Genomic DNA, 22388 nt, shown 5'->3' on the forward strand with positions numbered 1-22388 from the left:
ATAGATATATTACAGTCCCTGTAGTTATGCCGAAATTTAAATATAAAACATACTGGTTAGAAGCTGTCAGTTTATGATGTAAATGCTTTCTCTGCATAGTTCACAAGTAGCAATGACCTAATGGTAGTTTCTGTTCCTTTTAGGCTCTTCAGAAAATTATGCAAAAAAACAGAAGAAAAAAGTTAATACAGAAAATAGGGGCTATATTTAGGAGTGTTTGCTGTCCTAGGCCAATGCTACACCCTATTGTGAAACAGTAAAAATGGAAACCCTCCCATTTGTAGCTACTCTAAAATTCAGTGTCAGCTATAAAACGTGGTAGAAAGTTTACTGAACAATGTCAAAAATGAAAACTAATAAGACATTACCGTAAAAACAAGTAAAATAGGTTACATTACAGTAAAAAAATAAGTAAAATAAGTTACATTACAGTAAAAATAAGTAAAATAAGTTTTGAGCAGCATACCTGTCTTTAGAAAACTATACAGTTGCTGATCTAATCAAACCTGTCAACCTCAACTGTCTAGTCACAGTTCTAAAAACAGCTACATATATAACGTTTGCAGCCTCACTCTAATGTGACAGAAGCAGTGTAGGCAGGAAGAGGAGATATCAGCCACGCTGAAGTTCTATCTCTTCTCTGCATCGATTACCAGCCTGGTATATCTGGTGCAAAGATAGCACCTAATGGGCCTGGACCTCCAGATAATCTGTGCGAAAAGAGAACACATGGAGGTTCTAGCCACAAGTAATTCACCTCTGTAAACTAACCTATCTCTGAGCCATCAACTCCCAAGCAGTTATTTAAGCATCTCTACTATTCAAAGTGATACAAAAATTGAGCTGAACATATGAATAAATGAAAGTTACTAGATGCTGCCCAACTGTCCCTATATAAAAGATACGGAGCAGCAGGAAGCCAATCCACGATACAAGTGGTCACATACAGCATTATTACTGCTCAGATAGGTCCACAGAAGTCACTCCAATTGTATCTCGCAAAATATCAATTTAAAAAGGAAACTGGTGATCTTACTAGTACAACTGTGTAAAAATTACACCCTAAGCAAAAAAATGCACTGAAGAATTGCACCAGAACAAAGCCCACAAATGCAACAACAATAATAATAATAATAATAATAATAATAATAATAATAATAAATACATAAAATACTGCAACGTGGGACAATTATCCTTAAAAATTAGATTTGCTTTTGAGTAGAAAAATATAAAGATATTTATTATTTATTTATGTTTTAAATGGTGAATTTAAACAATGTCTTGCTTGTAGCCCTCCCCTCCCCCAACTATTTTTTGGAGTCCATGAGATCACATAGCTGGTGTCCTATTGCTATATTCGAGTGGTTAGTTTTTCACTCTTTGTCCCTGTTTAAATAACATCAACCTTGTGAGGTTAAAGCTTGTTTTACCACATTTTTGTTTTCTTAAAATGCCTAATTTGTGTGTGTTGTGGGAGGATGCCAGAAGTTTCTTACTTGCAGTTTTGTGAAGATTTGCTTTTTAATGCTTCAGTAAAAATATTTATGGTTCATAAGTTGAATGCAAAAATAGTTAGTAAATTAGTTTATGAATGAAAACAATTCTGATGTCTCTTCTTATTTTAGACTATTTTAATTAACTACAGGAATAACAAGAACACTAACAAGAATAACAAGAACACTTATTTTCAAACATGGGGAAGGAAATGTCAATGTGCTCCCTGATACATCTGCGAGTTTATATACTACGTCTGAAAGCAAAGAATTACATTAAGGGTGTTTAATAAGTGTCTTTATAGCTCTGGGCACAACAGTGGCACAGTGATTAGCATTGCTGACTGGGACATGGGTTCTATTCCCATCAGGGCACTGTCAGCAGCAGAACGGTGGTCGTTGCAGGGAGTGCAGCAGCTATGGAGCCTTACGGTGAGGAGGGACCCATAGCCACACACACCCATCTACAGAGTTGGTCCCACTATTACCTGCACCCTCAGTGGTCTAAGAGTCTGTAGAGTGGAGCACAATGGGATACTCAGAGGAGATAGTGGGAGCTGCAGGTGGACAGATTGCATTGCTACACCCCTCCCCCCTAGTGTGTTCATGTGTGTTTGTATGGTAGAGAATTTAGACTGTAAGCTTCATTGGTGCTACATGCAAGGATAATAATAATAATAAAAATGATAACCTCAAGCTTTTATTTTTTTTCCTTAGCAGCAGTTCAGCCATCACACCAGACTAACACCAACATCAGCTGTTCTTCCCCACAGACAAACCTTCCCCTTTTCTCTTTCGCTTTCATATCACTATTACTAACACTACTGAAATCTGTAGATCTGCATTAAACTGTGATGAGGGGGGGAGGGAGGCATGTACTGTGATAGGAGGGCATGTACTGTGAAGACAACATGTATGGTGAAAAGAGGCCCTGCCAGATTAATTAGTACTGGGTACCACAGTTTCTGATGGCAACCCTGACTGTCAGAACCAATCAGTAATTAACTTTCATTGGTCTACTGCATGATATCAGGGCCATAATGAAGGCGGTGTGGGCGGAAGGTCCAGTGGGGGAAACACCCGCTTGCCTATTACATGCCAAATCCCCACCAATGAAGTGGCAGTGTAGTCCTCCATTGTATGGGAGCTGGCATAAGGAGGAGGTACCTGATGTGCAAATAATGATGTTAGAATGCTGTCAGAACCCATGATATGAGGAGGCGACACAGGAGGAAGATGAAGGAGGATTAAAGGCCAAGGGCCTTAAAATGTCTATGTACAGCTGTGCATGATATACAATGGAAGATGGAAGTGAAATGATGAAGATTAGTGTAGTTTAGTGCAGGATTGTATATGTGGTGGTCTATTTAAGAACGGCCGCACTTCCCCCCCTTGTTAATTATTATCCTTTATCACAACAGTATTGGATGATACTGTGTGGCCATTTTATTCCCATGACCCGGTAAGAGGCTGGCCCAGTGATGAGGCTGTTCCAGTGATGACTTTAACAAGAACTGCAGGATCTTACCCAGAGTCTTTAATGCGCATGCACGACCTTAGATTGCCCATGCGTAGCGCCATTTAAATTTATTAATGGAGGGTAGAGCAGGAAGATCCCTATTCTGCGATGTTCTATCCATACGTAAGAACGGCTAATACCATTGGGTTCAAGTCCCAAAAAGCTAGGCTTTTAGGAGCTTGTTAAATTGCCCCAGACTGCAGCCCCATTGAAAATTATGGGGACTGAGGTTTAATGCGAAATTTAGCTTAATAGAGGAGATATCTATGATATATCCTACATTAGGCTTTTGTTGAATAACAGCCATTTCCGCATGGTTTAAAGCTTAATAAATGGGCCCCTTGGGCTTTGTTAGTAAATAATCTTCAATTTGCGATGAAAAAAAACCCCCAAACAACAGATACATACATATATACTTTGATCAGCAGTGATAGCACACTACTGAAGTCTTTAAGCCCCATTGTATTGCATTTAGCAGAGGCAAGAACATTAGGGATATAGCAGCAAAAACAGATCCAGTACTATCAGATTGTAAAAGAAATAAAAGTCCTGGTTACTACAACTAAGAGTTAGCGTGGAAAGATATAGATGCACTGAGTGCACCACATGTAATGTTTGCATCTAAGATACTATATTTTGCCATCTACACACAAACCAGAAGTACAGCATCATCATCATTACCTTGGAAAAACTGGAAAAACTTTCAGAGAATGTATGGTTGGTCATCGATCACTTATATGTAGTGCAATTAAGGATGGGCACACCAGTAGTCAGACATTTCTTGGATTTGAAACACCTAGGTTCCACATTTGGATACATAATCCATCTTTCTACTCTACAACTTGTTCTCTTGATCCCATACCCTCACAAATTTGTAGGTCCTTGTCTTGTGTGCTTATTCCACCTCTAAGTAAATTCTGTTATCTATCTCCCTCTACTGGTATCTTACCATCAATATTTAAGCATGCAGTGATTACTGCTATTCTAAAAAAACAAAATTCTGACCCAAACTCTCTCTCAAATTGCCACCCCATCGCTCAGCTCCCATGCCCCTCCAAACTTCTTGAGAGAATTGCCTACACTTGCCTCACATGTATCCTTTCTGCAAACAACCTATTGGATCCTCTTCAATCAGGCTTTCGCTCTCAACACTCCACAGAGTCTCCGCTGACCAAGGTTGTCAATGTTATGATCACAGCTAAAACTAAAGGTGATTACTCTCTTCTAATTCTCCTGGATCTCTCTGCTGCATTCAACACTGTTGACCACTCTCTCCTCATACAGACTCTACAATCACTAGGTCTTCAAGACACTGTCCTATCCTGGTTCTCATCCTACCTATCTAATCGTTTTTTCAGTATTAATTTTTCTGGAACAACCTCCACTATGCTTCCTTTATCAGTCAGAGTACCGCAAATCTCAGTCCTAGGACCTCTTCTATTCTCTATCTACACCACTTCTCTTGGAAAACTAATAAGCTCCTTTGGATTTCAGTATCATCTCTATGGGGATGATACTCAAATTTATCTATCCTCTCCTGATCTCTCACCATCTGTGTTGTCTCACGTTACTAACTGTCTTTCTGCTATTTCATCTTGAATGTCCTCTCGCCAACTAAATATTTCAAAAACAGAAATAATAATATTCCCACCCAACAATAGAAGCTTACTGCCTGACATTTCTATTTCTGCTGACAACATGACCATAAATCCCACTCCACCAACCCGCTGCCCTGGTGTAATCCTTGACTCGCAACTATACTTTATTCCCCACATCAATTCTATATTCTAAAGAACATTTCCAGAATACGAACATTTCTCACACAAGACACTGCAAAATCTTTAATTCATGCACACATCATCTCCCGCATCGACTATTGTAATTCCGTCCTTACTGGTCTTCCCAAAATCAGACACGAGCCGATACTATTTTGCATGCTGCAGCTAGATTGATTTTCCTTGCAAATCGATTTTCATTTGCTGAGTCACTCTGTCAGTCTCTACATTGGTTGTCTGTTTCTCAAAGAATCCAATATAAATTTATTCTACTAAAATACAAGGCCATCAACAAAATTGCACCGACATACATCTCCTCACATGTCTCAAAATATCTTCCAACTAGACACATCCGTTCTGCACAAGATTTGCGTCTTTCTTCCACTCTCATCACTTCCTCCCATTCTCGGTTACAGGACTTTTTTCGCACTGCACCCACTTTATGGAATTCACTCCCTCGCACCACAAAACTTTCCTCTAGTCTTCAAACCTTCAAGCATTCTCGGAAAACCCACCTCTTCAGACAAGCTTATAATATTCCTCTACCACCCTTTTAATCTCCCTAGGTTAACCTATTACTACAGTCTACACAACTAACACAAGACAACAACCCTCTGACCAACATAGTTGTGTGACTGAGCATACAGCCCACTAAATACTTTGTAACCTTTGCGTTCTAGCTGGACAAATATTCAATATGATGTAGTACTTACCGTTGTGTATCAAACCACTGTTCCATAGATTGTAAGCTAGCGAGCAGGGCCATATTACCTCTCTGGGGTATTTCTTTTTTTTATTATTTTTTAAATTAATTTTGAGTGTTTTCACTGGAGAAAGGGCTTCGCCCTATACATCAAACAGTGCTGTCGCCAGCGGTAGCCCCCGCCGGTGAAAAGGTTTGCTGGCCCTCACCCACAAAAGTTTCCCCATGCAAACCATGGGGAAGGCTATTTAACAAGGATCGCAGCGGTACAGGGGATATGATGTGATGATGATAATGGAGTTAAGCATCCTGACGCAGAGTTAGTGAAAAGTGTAGAGTCTCCCAAGAACACAGAGGGCCTGATTCATTAAGGCGAGCAAAGCAAAAACAAAACGAGTAACTTTGCACCTGGGCAAAACCATGTTGCATGGGAGAGGGAGGTAAATTTAAAATGTGGGGGCAGATTTATAGTTTGGGTAGGGCATGTCCTAGATCAACTTTAAATTCAACTTTTACTTCAACTAAATTTCAGTGTAAAATAAAACTATAAAGTATTTGTGTGCTACATGAAAAAGCAGCCAGTATTGTCCTTATATGCAAAGTAATAAACTAATTTGCACCCCTTGCATTGTAACATGGTTTGTCCAAGATCAAATTTACTCCTTTTTTTTGCCTCTCTCCCCTTAATGACTCAGGCTCAGAGTGCTTATGTGAGGCTCCGGATGCAGGAGGATTGTGCCGTCAAACCCACAATTATAGAAAACAAAGTTCACACATCCAACTTTTTATTTGCCTGTTCTGAGAACCTCTGCTGTAAATCTTGAAATACTCACCTGATACTCAATAAGAAAGATACTTTTTTTTTGTTACAATAATTTACAATAGTGATTCCCAAACAGTGTGGGGAAGACTTCTAACATAATATTCCATATTTATTATAAATTAACTATAACTATAAATTAAATAAGTTAGCTGTATAGGGCTGTAATTTTGTTACAATATTTTAACACGCATATATCATACAGAATATAATTACATGTATCACAACACAAAAAAATCAGGGATTACTGATTTATAAGGATAAAAATTAAAACATTTGAATTAGCCATTCTTTCTACACAAATTAATTATATAAAATGATAAACAGTGATTGTAGCGGAGTACCATTCAAGGATCCTGAATTGAAGTCCCATTTCTTAATTTAATATGATGAAGGTGTAAGATGAGATGGCAATAGGGGAAATAGCTTTCCCCATATCTTTTGCAGGGGGAATCCTATCGCTGGCCTCTACATCACTTCACACCATAGTTGCCTATTCTCCCGAAATGTCCAGGAGACTTCCGAATTTCTGGGAGTCCTACAGGAGAGCGAGGTAACCTCCCGGTTTTTGATCGCCATAATAGTAAAGTGAAGGGGGGCTTAGCATATGATCGTCGTCCCCCCCCCCCGCTATAATTGGCCGGAAACAGTGATTGATTTTTTTGGGGGCGGTGCCAAATGACGTGACAAGTCTGGCCCCGCCCCCAACACGCCCACCTCCCCCTGTGCTCCCGGAGGAGTCCTTGCCAATGTAGGGAAGTATGCATTACACACATCAAAATGTCTGTGAAGGCTGCCTACACAGGTGGTCCAGAATCTCTGCATGCAAATTTTATCTGGCATGTCTAAAAATGTGACACCAGCACTGCTACTGCAGAAATTACTACGTGGTGAATTGGGTTTCAGCAGCCCAAATACCCCTGGTCCTTGTCTCACACTCTTATTATACATAGTGCACCACATACTACATTCATATTTAAAAGACAAGGTGCCATTGTGCCGGGTATAAGTTAAAGCAGTCCTGCAAGTGGGACCAGCCATAGGGTTCGTTTATGAACATTGCATTTCGGTGCAGAATTTAAAAGCAAATTTCTGGTTACTTGAAACAATGTTAATTTATGGTGTAAACCCGTGGCAAAAGTGTGATGACACATGACTACTTCTGTGAAAATGCTCTTAGCTTTATGGGGAAGCACATGGATTTGCAGGCCAATATGGCCACGTCTGCAATGGCACAAAAGTTTGCTTCATCCAATAGGAGGATTTGGGCAGATCAGCTCCTTGCTGGGCATGGACTTTTGTACCCATATGAAAAACATGAGGTTCCGTTTTGTGGGACAACATTATTTAAGCGAGATAAAGGGGTGCACAGTAAAAACACCTGTTTTTCCATTATCTCTCATACTATACTTATAGTGAGACTCAATCTGAACTTTCCAGTTGAACTGCTAAGTGCCCGGTGATCAGTATAACAGAAACATTCAGACACATTATTATTATTATTATTATTATTATTCTTTGACTTATAAGGCGCCACAAAGGGTCCGCTGTGGTGTACATTACATATACAGAAAACAGAACCAAGACACAACATGATACAAAAATATATACAAACACAGATGACAGGGTAAAGCAAATAGATTATATCTGACAGATAGTGAAAGGGATGGTAGAAATCAGCGAGAAGAAGGCCAAAGCTTAAGAAAACAGGGCTAGGGAAGCAGGCCAAGAGGTACAGAGGGTGAAGGAACAGTAGAAGGAGCACACAAGGAAAGAGGGCCCTGCTCATGAGAGCTTACCTCCTAAATGGAAGGGGAGACACAAATAGGGTGGTACTAACTGGGGGAGAGAGCCAAGGAAGTTAGGAGGAGGGCTGATAGACTTGAATAAAGAAATGAGTCTTAAGGGCACGCTTGAAGCCTTTGAGAGTAGATACTAACCTGATGGAACGTGGAAGATCGTTCCACAAGAGTGAGAGGAGGTGATCAGTGAAGTAGTGAGGCGGCGGTCACAGGCAGAGCGGAGGGGTGAAGGTAGAGATGAGATTGGAGATGTAGGGAGGGGAAGATTGACTAAGAGCTTTAAAGGTGAGGGTGAGGAGTTTAAATTTAATGCTGTAGGGTATGGGGAGCCAATGTAGTGACTGTTGGAGGGAGACTGCAGATACAGAGCGGCGGGAGAGAAAAATGAGGCAGGCAGCAGCATTGAGATAGACTTAAGAGGATCAAGGTGAGAATCAGGTAGGCCAGAGAGAAGAAGGTTACAGTAGTCAAGGCGAGAGATAACAAGCGAGTGAACAAGGGTTTTCGTGGCTTCCGTGGAGACACATGTAAATGACCTGTACCACACAGTCCCATGTACTAAGGGGTCGATTCATCAAACCTTCAGAAAAGGAAAGGTTGAGGTGTTGCCCATAGCAACCAGAATCTCGCTATCATTTTCTAGAATGTACTAGATAGAGGATAGCTGGAAACTGGTTGCTGTGATAGCTGGATTGGTTGCTATGGGCAACACCTTCACTTTCCCTTTCTGAAGGTTTGATAAATCTACCCCACAGTCTCATGAATAATCTAAAGCACAGATGAGGATAAACCAAGCAGTATTCTAGTAGAAAACAGAAAAGTAAAAAAATAAAAATGAATAAAGCTGTGTCGCTAAAGTGTTAGTAGGTTTCATTTTCACTGGTTCCACTATGCACATTTTCAGGTGTTTCCACAAACTCTCAAAAATAAATTTAACAGGAAATAGAAAATGCAAATGTATCTGTATGATGATCACAGGAATAACTGGTAGGCTTCAGGAAGTAAAGCTGTCACATTCAAAATTGACATGCAGAAGATTTTTCCATCTTTCTACATACATACCTGCATATTTCAGTAAGTGATCAATTACTTTCTCTTCAAAATAAATAATTACATTCACATTACTCCCAACTTTTTATGTTAGGGAATCGGGACAATGGGAGTGCACCACTTCAACGTGGTGGCATGAGCACGAGAAGGAGGCATGCCCACACTTCACCAGCTCTTCCACGAACTGTTCTGACCCTAGCTAGGCACCTTCAAAACACCTGGCACCTGTTCACCACTCGATGCAGAGCTGCGGTGAAAGGGGCATAATCCACAACTTTCCCACCATGGGACAAAGCTGGCAGCGGGCGGGACAGAGCTGTAAAAATCTCGACCATTCCGCCTAAATTGGGGTAGTTGAGAAGTATGCATCTATTTTTTTCTAAAATACCAGAAGAGCACTAATTCCTTAATGTATGCAGAATTGTCTGTAATATTTCCTAGATCAGTTTCTAGTTATTGTAAAAAAGTTAACAGTTAGAAAAATAAAGAATATATATTGTCATATCAATTATATTGATCACTGCTACCAATTATGTATAAATTACCAATCTATCCTTGGTCTTCTTATCGGGTCTGTAACCCAACCCAAGGAAAACATTTTATTGGCAGCTCTAATCTCTGTCAGTGTAACAGTCAGTCCTTACTGACCTTGGTAGCAGGCAGCCAGCATAGAGTTACCATAATGTCCATGGGGTGAAACTGGTACTAGTACACAGTGCCATAGCAATCCTGGATCTTATGAGGAAGACTATGATCTAATCTATAGCAAGCACCTTCTTTAGCAAATTGTTCTTTAATATGCTTTCTTAAAAGTGTTTTTTTAAAAAAAATAATGAGAAATTGTATTTTTAAACATAACAGTCTTTAATGTAATTAAATATTTACCCCCTTATAGCATTACAGACTATATAGTGTATAAACAATAATACCCTGCAAGTGCATAGTGCCACCTCTCATGTCCTTTGTTGTAGATTTAAATGTATAATGTTATTACAATGTTACTATGTATAATTATACAGAAGTGAAAATATTCCCAGTAGCTCATGCTGGAGATAAAACAGCACCAAGGTATTAAAGTATTAAAGATCTTACCCGCCATAACCCACTTAACATTTCTTATTGCAGTCCCCATAGATTAATATGGTGACTGTGAAGCTATGCAATACATAAAGCTTTGCACTGCTTTCCGCAGCAAGGTAACTTCATCTCAGGATGTGCATAGCACTTCCTCTGTTCACCGACAGCGCTAGGCAGCCAGTAAACAGTAAAACAGTTGGCGCTGGAGTGGGGACTGCCAGGGCTCGGAGAGTAATCTGGCATGGTGAATTACAGCAGTGATTCATTACGCATCATTGCGATTTGCAGTGATCAACAATGATTGTCACCGCACTATTTTAATACACAGGCCTCCAAGTGAGATAAGACATACAACAGCCAGTGGCAAATAGTATTCAAATAGGATATATGCTTTAATTGGACTTGTTCTCTGGATGATTAAACACATTAGATTCATGGAAAAAGCAGCTCCTCTCTGACATTTATGTTACCTATTGAACCTGTACAGGTTAATCAACGACTATGCTGATGTCATTCACCTCGCCATCTGACTGACAGTATGTAATATGAGATCATGCAGTAGAAAAGTCCGTTCAGGGCGAGGCAAAGAATGACAGACCCGTGCGACTCTGCACAAAAGCGGCGCACAGCAGACTAGGAAAGGAAATGTACAATATCTATAGACATTGAAAAGGCCCCATACACATAGCTTAGAAATTTACACAAGAATACACAACGGCTGATATTTAAGGTAAACTCTTAAAGCAACTGACTCTGCTAATAAATTTCATGTGTCTTCAAAGTGTACGTCAGCACTCCTTGAATGGGGCACAGAGAAGTGCACATTATGGAATCTGCACCCAACAAGACTACAGCCGTAAATCCAGTCTGCTAGTGACAAATGTGCCCGACAGCACATAACGTGACTTGATTGCTATGTGCACAGACATATCCATACCTTAATGTCTATCATTTAAATTGGGATTCAGGTGCAAAATTGTGCTCAAACAATGCAAAAAGGTTAAAAAGTGGTTCTCAAACCTGAGGCTTCCATCATCAATGCGGGTTTTCTGGATCACCTCACTGGTGCACAAGTGGATTTATCAGGTTTTTTTTTGCCATTTTGATAATTCCAACCATGTTCCTGTGAGGCGACCTCAAAACACGTGCTCTAGAGCTCGGAAGCTCGGTCCTTGGTGGTAGTGCACAAATCATAGTTATAACATATAGCTATTTGTAGTGCACCTGTCACCTACAGTTAGTGAAATTGTGGGCCTCATTTAGAGTCAGTCGCAAAGTCCATTTTAGGCGCATCGACCACAAAACCACTATCACCCATGTGCAGCAAGCACCATATCCGCCTGCCACTTGGACGCAATTTACACTTGTGACAGCTTGGGGCTTACTACGAAGGAAAGGGCGGAACGCGGTATTGTGAAGGAGTGAACTTCTATAATATAGACACAGGGGGTGTGACCCCATAAGTAAATCCTGGACGCAGTGAGGCGCAGACGCAACACACATCAAAAAAGGGCTAAAACTGTGCGGCAGGAATTAGGTGGCACAAGTAGTTAGCTAGCTGCACGAACTGCTCGCAGCTCGGTAGGGTATTACGAGTGGGATGCAACTGGGGTTGCATGCTACTCATAATATCCTACCAAGCTGCAGCATACTCCCACTCCTACACGTCTTAGACGCACATTGCGTCCGACTCTAAATGAGGCCCTGAGTGCACCTGAGATAATTACCTGCTTATTGATGGCCTGGGCTGTGCTTGTAACATTGTACAATTTAAATCCACTACGAAGCTACATGAGATGTGGTATTATCCATTTCCAGGGTATTATTGTTGGATAAATATTTCATTTTATTGGAGACAGTTATATTTAAAAATAAAATGTATTATATTTTTTAAACCACTTTTCAAAAAGACTGCTAAAGATTACATGCGCGTTTTCAGTTGTGCGATCTGTAAGTTTTCCAATGAAGATTACTACATGTGAAAATGTTAATAACCTACCAGTGTATTTGTCTGATACAATCAGGGTTCTGCAGTTTAATTTGATTGAGTCATTCAACAGCAATTAATTGAATCCATTCTCATGAATGGAAGTCTTAATAAATTGCATTAAGCTATTCTAAGGCATTTATAAAAATACATAATTGAAAATAACAAGACAAAAACATGAGTTTTTAAAAAGATCATTCAATCAATCAATCACTTGCAATTGCACAAAGCCGCACTGTGTTGTCATATGCAATTTAAACATGGAGCTAAAAACAAAGGGCCTGATTCATTAAGGAAAGTAAAGGAAAAAAATGAGTACGTTTTCTCCTGGACAAAAAAACCATGTTACAATGCAAGGGGTGCAAATTAGTTTATTATTTGCAACAAAAGTTAAAAACAGGCAGTTTTATCATGTAGCACACAAATACCTGAAAGCTTTATTTTTACACTGAAATTAAAAGTTGATCTAGAACATACTGTACCCCAATTATAAATCTGTCTGCACATTTTAAATTTACCTCCTCCTCTAAGGCAACATGGTTTTGCCAAGGTGCAAAGTTACTCATTTTTTTTGCTTTCCTTTTCTTAATGAATCAGGCCCAAAATGTGTAAAGTCTGTCTTTCAATTTGAGAACCATTGCTCTACAGAATCTAGAAGTATAGACATAATAGAACAAAGGCAGAGGTGGTTTACCGGTCGTGGAATTCCTTTGACATAATACTGCTCTGCAATAAACCTAGTATAAATAGATGTGAAACATTTTTAGTTAACACATAACAAACAAACCCCAAAAATACAAGACCACTTTTCTAGATATAAAAAAGGATTGCATTTCTGTATTTAAATATTGTAGTATTATATCTTAATAATCATTGCCCTGCACAAATCCCATATTTTACATTAACAAAAAAAAAAAAGTGTTGAGTAGTACGTAGAGCATGGAGAAGAAATATATATATCCGATAGATCAAGTGCAGATGTAAACAATGAGATAAAGGTACTTACCGACTTCAAAAATTGTATCATGAAGCCAAATATAGGGTAGAGGATAATTTGTAAATGGGGGTGGGGTGAGAGAAGTAAGGAGTGGGGGAGGGGATGGGGGTACCTATCACATTTGTATTGGACTTTGCAATGTCTGGTGCCAGCCCTGTCTATTGCTGAAGCATTTCATTCTTTCCAGCACGCTCTTTACTACTCAAACTACACTGGTGTGGCAAAGTGGTATCTCCCTTGGTATCTCCCTTGGGTGATTCCTTAAGTGAAAAACAAGTGGATAGGGTCTTGTTAGAGGGACTGTCATTGTTGTACAGTGTCCATTCACTCCCTACAGTTGGTAGATTCAATTTGTGCAGAGCTTTTGGTTAACAATCCACCTACATAAAGTTCCATTCATCTACCACATACAGGATGCTTGACATATGGGCCTACATGCACAAATACATTAGTGACAAACCAGTATTATGGGTAGAGTGCCAAAAAAATTGCACTGGAGACCACAAAACAAAGATTTTAAAAAGTTACAAAGTTTGTAAAACAATTTGGGGCATATTCAATTGTTGGCGTTACAGCCTAAAGTAACGCGCCCGCGCACTATTACCATCATTACGGTAATAGTGCACGTAAATACCGTTATTACGGTACTTTTCATGCTGGATTTCAGCTCGCGGCTCAGGGATCTGCGAGCTGAAATCCGGCTGTAGTTACCGTAATAACGGTACTACTTTTTCCGCGGCGGAAAAAGTAAACAATTGAATATGCCCCTTTATGTCAGAAATGTGTCTTCTACAATAATGATGGGCAGACAGGAACACTTCACATTACTCTTAATCTCAATAATAAAAAACCTGCACACTCCCACATCACTCATTCCAAAATGCCCTCACATGCTCGTCAAACCTTCCACACTAAGCGGCTGATTCAATTCCGCCACGTTTGTGTAGGAATAACACTGCGCTAATTGTATTACCGTCAATACGGTAATTTTAACCCATATTTTTGCTTGTGGCCCTGAGGGGTGCAAGCAAAATCCAGTGGTAAAATTACAGTACTAATGGTAATATTGTGCACTATTACCATATTAACAGTAATAGTTCGTAGGATGCATTACTGCCTAAAGTAACTTGAATTCCTCCCTAAGACTTCGGGCTAGATTTACTAAGCTGCGGGTTTGAAAAAGTGGGGATGTTGCCTATAGCAACCAATCAGATTCTATCTGTCATTTTGTAGAATGTACTAAGTAAATGAAAGCTAGAATCGGATTGGTTGCTATAGGCAACATCCCCACTTTTTCAAACCCGCAGCTTAGTAAATCTAGCCCTTCCTCTTTGCACCTAAACTCCCCCACATGCCCCCAGACATAACTTGCCATAAAATCCTCCCACATACCCTTAGATGCAACATGTACTCAAATAATCCTCACATTCCACTCATCCACACACACACACACTGCCTCTCTGAGAAGTACCAGAGACTACCCATGATTAATTAAAAACCAATGACCATTAAATAACAACCTAATTGAATACCACTATGCCCAAAGCTGCACTTGCTTCATCAATCAGGATTTTGGAATCAGGCCTATTCCTTGCAGGAAGACAGAGATAATGTGGGTGCGGATTACAGTGCACTCCGTCTTCCTCCTGTGGTCACGTGATGTTGAATAGCTTCCTTCTCCTACATCTGAGGCCCTAACTTTGGACTTGTTCAATAACAGTCAGAATGGGGGCATAAACTGTAAGGAGCTGAGGGCCACAGGTGACAATTCACTGTCCACTTGCTGCACATTAATACAATACACATACAGAACAATGGCTTTTCTGATGGGACGACTTGTTGTGTTTATTTATTGTGTAAATATTTAGTACCCCTAGAGCAAGGTAATAGTACAGACACATCTAGGTGAGGGAAGCCACTTGAAGTATTTTCTATCGTTTACCTCCTAAAAGACAATCCAAAAGAAATTGGGATATACTACAGTACTCACATACCCTCATTTCTTTTGGAGTGTTGCTGTTGATATGTTGCTGTGGAGAGATTAGGTTAGAGGTGGTACCTAGCAATGTGACTGATGGATATATATATATATATATATATATATATATATATATATATATATATATATATATATATATATATATATTATTAGTATTACCTCTATGATTATTTGTGTAGAATATAAGATTTGACCATTGTTGGAGATACCAGAAATGATGTACTACGGAGATATTGCACTTATAAATATGCATAAAATTCTTGAAAACCTTTAATATTTTCTACTATTAAAAGCAGCCAGTATTCATCTTATGTGCAAAATAATAAAATAATTTGCACCCCTTGCATTGTAACATGGTTTTGTCCAGGAGAAAACTTACTAATTTTATTGCCTTACTTTTCCTTAATGAATCAGGCCCACTGTAATTAATGAATGCATGAATTAAGATGGAGTACTCTTCCTTTAAAAGTATATAATGTCAAATTGGACATGGGAAACCAGCTTTGAAAAACTCTAATGGGTATATTTACTAAACTGTGGCTTTGAAAAAAATGGAGATGTTGCCTATAGCAACCAATGAGATTCTAGCTGTCATTTTGTAGAATGTACTAAGTAAATGATAACTAGAATCTAATTGGTTGCTATAGGCAACATCACCACTTTTTCAAACTCGCAGTTTTGTAAATATACCCTCAAGCATCTTCGATGAAACGCGTAAGTTTGGCCCTACTAAGCAGCAGATAGAAGACGGATTCCTAAGAGTCTCCATAAGGCCGAAACAATTTCTGACATTGCTTATATAATAGAAAAGGGTGTGTATGTTGCATCAATGTTTGTGATTAGGTAAGTATCACTTTACCCTATATTTAAATTACTGAGATGATACTCATATGTTAAATGTGTGGTGCAACTACTAAACTAAATGTGACATCAAAGGAAAGTGAAAGGAGTTTTTTTAATGTAGTGCACATGTGCACAATAAGCTCATTTCCTCCTTTTCTGTTGATTGCCTATATAATGCCAGGGAGATTAATCTGTGGAACATTTAATCAAAGGTGGCCACTATGCTGCAATGTTTCATATCTGAAAATGGTTTCTATAGAATGATAATTGAAATTATAGGTAAACACAGACTAAGCATAGCCTGTCAAGTCGCATACTACTAAAAGCAGCAGTGTCATTCATTCATAGAATATTGTACTACATCTTGTAGAATGATGCCCCTGAAGTGAGCGCTATTCGATGTGACTGCATCGTCTCCATACGGTAGTGGCTAGATCCCCTTCAGAGTGTGACATCACCAGGTCATGTGACTGCAGCAGTCACATGGTGCACAGTGCAGGAGCTGCTGCTGGAAATCTTCCTGTTTCTGCACTGAGTTACTGATGGAGAAAAAGGTAAAAATAAGGGGTGATGGGGAGGGGGTATGTGTGTGTAAAGCATGTAGGCAGAGGGGGTATTTGTGTGTAAAGCTCGTGGGTAGAAGGGGTATGTGTGTGTAAAGCTCGTGGGTAGAAGGGGTATGTGTGTCTAAAGCATGTGGGTCGAAGGCTTATGTGTCTGGAAAGCATGTAGGTAGAAGGGGTATGTGTGTATAAAGCATGTGGGCAGAGGGGGTATGTGTGTGTAAAGCATGTAGGTAGAAGGGGTATGTGTGTGTAAAGTATGTGGGCAGAGGGGGTATGTGTCTGTAAAGCATGTAGGTAGAAGGGGTATGTGTGTGTAAAGTATGTGGGTAAAGAAGGCATGAGTTTGTAAAGCATGTGGGTAGATCGGGTATGTGTCTGTAAAGCATGTGGGTAGAGAGGGCATGAGTGTGTAAAGAATTTGGGCAGAGGGGGCATGAGTGTGTAAAGCATGTTGTCAGAGGGGAAATGTGTGTGTGTAAAGCATGTAGGCAAATGGGGTATGTATGTGTAAAGCATAAGGGCAGAGGGGGGCATATGTGTGTAAAGCTGTTTGGCAGAGGGAGTATGTGTGTGTAAAGTTGCTTGGCAGTGGGGATATGTGCGTGTAAAGCTATTTGACAGAGGGAGGATGTGTGTGTAAAGCATGTGGGCAGAGGGGGACATGTATGAGTAACGCTACTGGGCAGATGGGGGCATGTGTAAGTAAAGTATGGGGGCAGAGGGGGGCACGTGTGAGTAAAGCTGATGGGCACAGGGGGCATATGTGAGTAGGGCCGCCGAGAGGAGGGGGGTACTAATTACCCAGGCCCGAGCCCTCACTGTCGACTATTTATTTTTTTTAAAAAATACAAACTTTTTTTCTTGCGTGGCAGGGAGAGGGGCGCAGAGAGTAGCAAGCAAGAAGAAAGAAGACAGAAGAGAAGAGATGAAAGAATCTAATACAAAGTAAAGTAAAGGAATGGAGGCAAGGGAAGGAAGACAAAGGCACCGAGTGATGAAGGAGAGTGGGAGAGCAGCATGGCACAGTGATGGAGAGGGGGAGGCAGGATGGGACAGTGTAATGAAGAGGGGGTGGCAGCATGGCACAGTGATGAAGGAGAGGGGGGACAGGATGGCACAGTGTGATGAAGGGGGGAGCAGCATGACACAGTGATGAAGAGGGGGCAGGATGACACTGTGATGGAGAGGGGGTGGGCTGGATGGCACAGTGTAATGAAGGGGGGGAGCAGCATGGCACAGTGATGAAGGAGAGGGGACAGCAGCATGGCACAGTGATGGAGAGGGGGGCAGGATTGCACAGTGATGAAGGAGAGGGGGGACAGGATGGCACAGTGTGATGAAGGGGGGGAGCAGCATGCATGGCACAGTGTGATGGAGGGGGGCCAGGTGAAGGGGGAGAAGCAGCATGGAGGGCACAGTGTGATCATAAGGGGGCACAGCGTGGTGATGATGAAGCGGTACAGTAATGTGTGTGTGATAGCACAAGGGGCTTGTGGTAATATAGTGTGTGATGCCACAGGGGGCTTGTTGTAATGTGTGTGTGATGGCACAGGGGGCTTGTGGTAATGTGTGTGTAGGTGGTGGCTAATTAATGGGTGCAATTTTGTTTGTTTGTGGGGTGATGGTGGGGCAATTTAATAGTGGGGAATATTAATTTAAGATAGGGTGGTTTGGGGGCTATTGAATGTGGGGGTGAGTTTGGGGAGAATGAGGTCTCTTTATTAAATGTGATTATGATTATTTAATGGCAGTGATGGTTGCCAGAAATAGGTATATTTATGAAATGTAAATACTATTAATTTATTGCTGGTGCTCTTTGGAGGGAGGGAAATAGGTTTATTTATTAAATGGGACTACTATTATTTTAATGTTGGGGCTGGAGGAAGGCCTAATTATTAATCGTGGGTGCTATTGATTTAACTCCGAGGCTGCTTGGAATTTTCTAAATGCACCCATTTTTTTCTCCAAATAGGGCCTCCAACATTCCAGGATCCAGACAAGCCGCAACTAAAGAAACCTTCAGCAACAGGTGGTGAAAGTGACATGAACAGGTAGGAGAAAGCAGGACAGTCTGTGAAATGTTGTGATTCTAGTAGGACAATCCCAATTTTTGGTGAGTTTTCTGCCCAATGTAAGAGGCTGGCCAAGACTGTGAACTCTTTATGTACATACTGCATTCTTTATATACTAGACTAATGTGCTAGATGTCCTGAAAGTCAGAAGTGCTGGGACATATGTCACACTCCCGCGAGCGGGCACTTCACCCTTTTGCCAATGGTGTGCACAACAATGCAGGTTTTGTTTCTGTAGGAGGGTGGCCTAGCTCTTTTCACCAGCTAACCACGCCTCAATGATGCATAGCCATGCCCCCAATTGTATGAACACACTCACTACCACTTTTGCGGTGTCGCAAATTCGTTTTCAATGCTCAACTATAAGGGAGGCCCCTTGAAGTTGTTGTACCGGGGCCATGAATTCCTCTTAGCAGCCCTGTATGTGAGTAAAGCTGCTGGACATTTCTGTAATGACAGTGCTACAGGTCTCCTTTCCTAGACTACAAGAGCCCTGTAGCAGCATATGATTGTATCCTCTAATGAGGATATATTAAACTTTTCCCTGCCTTTTCACCTCCTAAGGCATGACCCCAATAATTCACAACCACACCCCCAATGGTATGGCCACAGCCCATTGCCGGTGCACTGGTGGCACATAGGTTTCCCTTCTAGTCGATTATAGAGGGTCCCATGAAGTTTCTGTACCAGGGCACAAAATTTCTCTTGCCCAGGAGTATGTCCATGCCCCAGTCATGACATGACCACACCCCAATAGTGATGTGGCCACGCCCCATGTTGCAGTCTGTTTGTGTCTGTTTCTGTCAAGTGAGCACTAGACCTAAAGCTGCACCAGTTTAGGGATGGCAGCATGTCCCTTGTTTTATTGTCTTAACAGCGTGTTTTATTATACTTTGTGTTCCCTCCAGAGTTTTGCCACTCAAAATTTTCTTTTTTTGTTTTTATTTCCTTTCGTCCTTGTTTATATGTTTGTGTACTACTGCTATCGGGGCGCAAACCTACCAGCATAACAACTGGTGATTTTTTTATGGTGTAAAATACATATCTTTTACAAAGTATAATTTGGGTGCGGCAGTGGTTGTAGGTCAAGCCATTTCATGATGGGCGAGAAGGTGAACAGAAAGGGCGGAGAAAGGGCAGAGGAACAGCACAGCAAACGAGAGGCAGAATATATAATTTTTGGCTGGAATGGTTCCTCGTCAATTGTTGTACAGTTATGCAAATTACCATAATTAGTGACATAGACTAAAAAAGCCATGTAGTATGAGATATCAGCACAAGGTAAACTACCGTACAGCAAAGAAGAGGGATTGAGAAGCTCCAACTAATATATTTACACCATATTAATTATATTTATGTATGTGTTCTTTTCATCCACTAAAATTAAAACATTTTCTCTGCTCACTACACTTTCTAATCACATTCAGCCTGCATCTAAAGTTAACTACCTTCTTGGAAGCAATTATGCAAAGAGCTGGATTAAACTCATTAATTTGCCTTCCAGCAAACTAAGTTCCTAAAGCAGATATGCCATTGAGTTGCTAATGTTCTTGCTCCACTTCCCCGATACCGTGTACATTTACTATAAAAACTGCCGGCTACCACAAGTATAAGTGATGTAACTAAGATATTACATAATATTATAAGTTAAGCAACATTCCAACTTTGCAACATGTGTTAGGTTTGTCTTTGCTGGGATAATAATAAAATAATACAGTTAGTAAACATTTTGAATATATGTTACATTATACTACACACAGTATAAAAATCAACACTGGTGTTTAAGACAATAGATTACAATAAATGACAGTTAAAACAAAGCCATCAGGATATGGGCAGCTATTAGGTCACCATGGTAACTGTACACATTAGTCATTGATTGTGTAACCAAGGAAATAGTAATCACAATTTTAGAATTACAACCTGAATGACAATAATTAACAATAATCTAAATTGCATAAGAATCATTAGTCCCCTGAGAGAAACAAGTTTTTACCAGAAAACTTTGTATTCAACAAACCACAAGTGGGAGAAATCATTTCTACATCTTAAACACTTCCAGTAAATACATAACACAAATATGTACTATTTAGGAGTACAAACTTTAAAGGCACTAATGAAAATGTAACTCTGCACAAAACATTTAGATTTTTTTTTAGTGTTCAACTTTTAAGAGGATGTTGAAAACACATATTGCGCTTGAAGCAGTAACCTTTCGGTTTAAACGCTAAGCTAATAATTCTCTTCCTCTTTCTACATTCTGCTTTGTAGAAATGGTTAGAACAGGGATTTAGGACACATGATAATCACAGTAAAGGAAATCAGACTGTAAGACTGCACAATGGTAAGAAAGCATGCTGTGACTTGACAAAAAAGCAAATATTTGCTTTGGCAAATGTTTGCAAGAATTCTAAATTAGAGAGCAGATTGACAGCTTTGTTATATAATAATAATAATAATAATAATAATAATAATAATAATAATAATAATAATAATACACATTTAATAACTGCAGATTATAACTCAGTTGAAAAAAATATATAACCCCCCTCCCCAATTTACTTCCTCATTCTCCCCCGGCAGCTATTCCGAAATAGATGACTCAGGTGCTGTATATGATTGTTAACTGGAGCACAGGCAGGTATAAATCACAAATACCACTTATAGACTGATGTAGTGGACACCCAGACTATTAGTAGGTACTAGGATTAATGGATTTCTGCCTGATTGAAAGCAAATTGGCTCTGAACATAGGAATTACACCATGAAGAAAGCATTATTAGGAAGTCAATGGAAAGACAAGCTAACTACGAAACATTTCCTCTACAAGCATGTCAATGTAACCAGCCACACACTGCTGTCTCTCTTACCTGCAGTATTTTAGAGACTCCGTTCCTCTTAGAAACTCCATTTAGATATCCTCGATGTGCTTTGTGATTTCCATTACAGTAAGCAAGCTTAGGCGCAGCCATTGGAAAGAAGAGGTCAAGAAACTGTACTGCACTCATACAGCAGATACATTCAGAAAATAAAGCACCCACAGGTAGTTAACCAGTCTGTCAGGCTTATCCAGGGGAAGGGTGTGGCAACGTGACTAACCCTTCCTTATGGGACGTACTAAAAGGAATGACAGCTCCAGTCTGCTGAAAGGACTGGCAACTGACTCTAATCAGAGCAAACTGAACATTTATGTATATTTTCATAAAATCTTAAACTTCTGAATTATATCTTACGCACACTTATTGCTAAGCAATGTTTTAGATGTGGAATGACACTAAAATGACGGCCAATAACTAAGGAATGACAGCTGTTTTATACACCAGGTCAATGAAGATATGTCACAAAAACTGCTGTTCTGTCATGGAAAACACCTATATTTCTCCCAGATCTCCTCTCCCTAAGTCCTTGGCTCCCCCACACCTGTACCCCACTACACAAGTGTCATAATGTGGAATGACGGACGATTACTATGGAATGACAGCTGTTTTCTACGACGTGTCAATGCAGAAAAAGTTGCATTTCTCTCATAAAACACCCCTATTACCCCCAGATCGCCTAATCCCACACACTAAATCCTTTGCATATGTGCTCCCCCATACGTGTACCCCAATACACAAGTGTCATAATGTGGAATGACGGCTGATTACTAGTGAGGTATTTGCTTTGCAGTGATAGAACTTACCAG

At 40.1% G+C, this 22388-nt stretch overlaps 1 protein-coding gene across 2 annotated transcripts in view; it reads right to left on the reverse strand.

The window, feature by feature from the left end:
• Positions 1–21771, reverse strand: part of LOC142144782 (serine palmitoyltransferase 3-like) — a 101150-nt gene extending 79379 nt beyond the window's left edge. The window contains exons 1-3 of one of the 2 annotated variants that reach the window (XM_075203963.1): positions 16383–16474; positions 15218–15253; positions 12921–12963 (exon numbers count right to left, since the gene is read on the reverse strand). Coding sequence is in view for 1 of the 2 variants with exons in the window: in XM_075203962.1 (XP_075060063.1) it covers positions 21574–21711 (138 nt within the window). In the remaining variant the exon portion in view is untranslated. Of the gene's footprint in view, positions 1–12920; positions 12964–15217; positions 15254–16382; positions 16475–21573 lie in introns of those variants that run through there. The other variant, XM_075203962.1, reaches the window with a different exon arrangement.
• Positions 21772–22388: the final 617 nt, after the last annotated feature.

The sequence above is a fragment of the Mixophyes fleayi genome, chromosome 3 (genome assembly GCF_038048845.1).
Source record: "Mixophyes fleayi isolate aMixFle1 chromosome 3, aMixFle1.hap1, whole genome shotgun sequence".
Taxonomy (NCBI): domain Eukaryota; kingdom Metazoa; phylum Chordata; class Amphibia; order Anura; family Limnodynastidae; genus Mixophyes; species Mixophyes fleayi.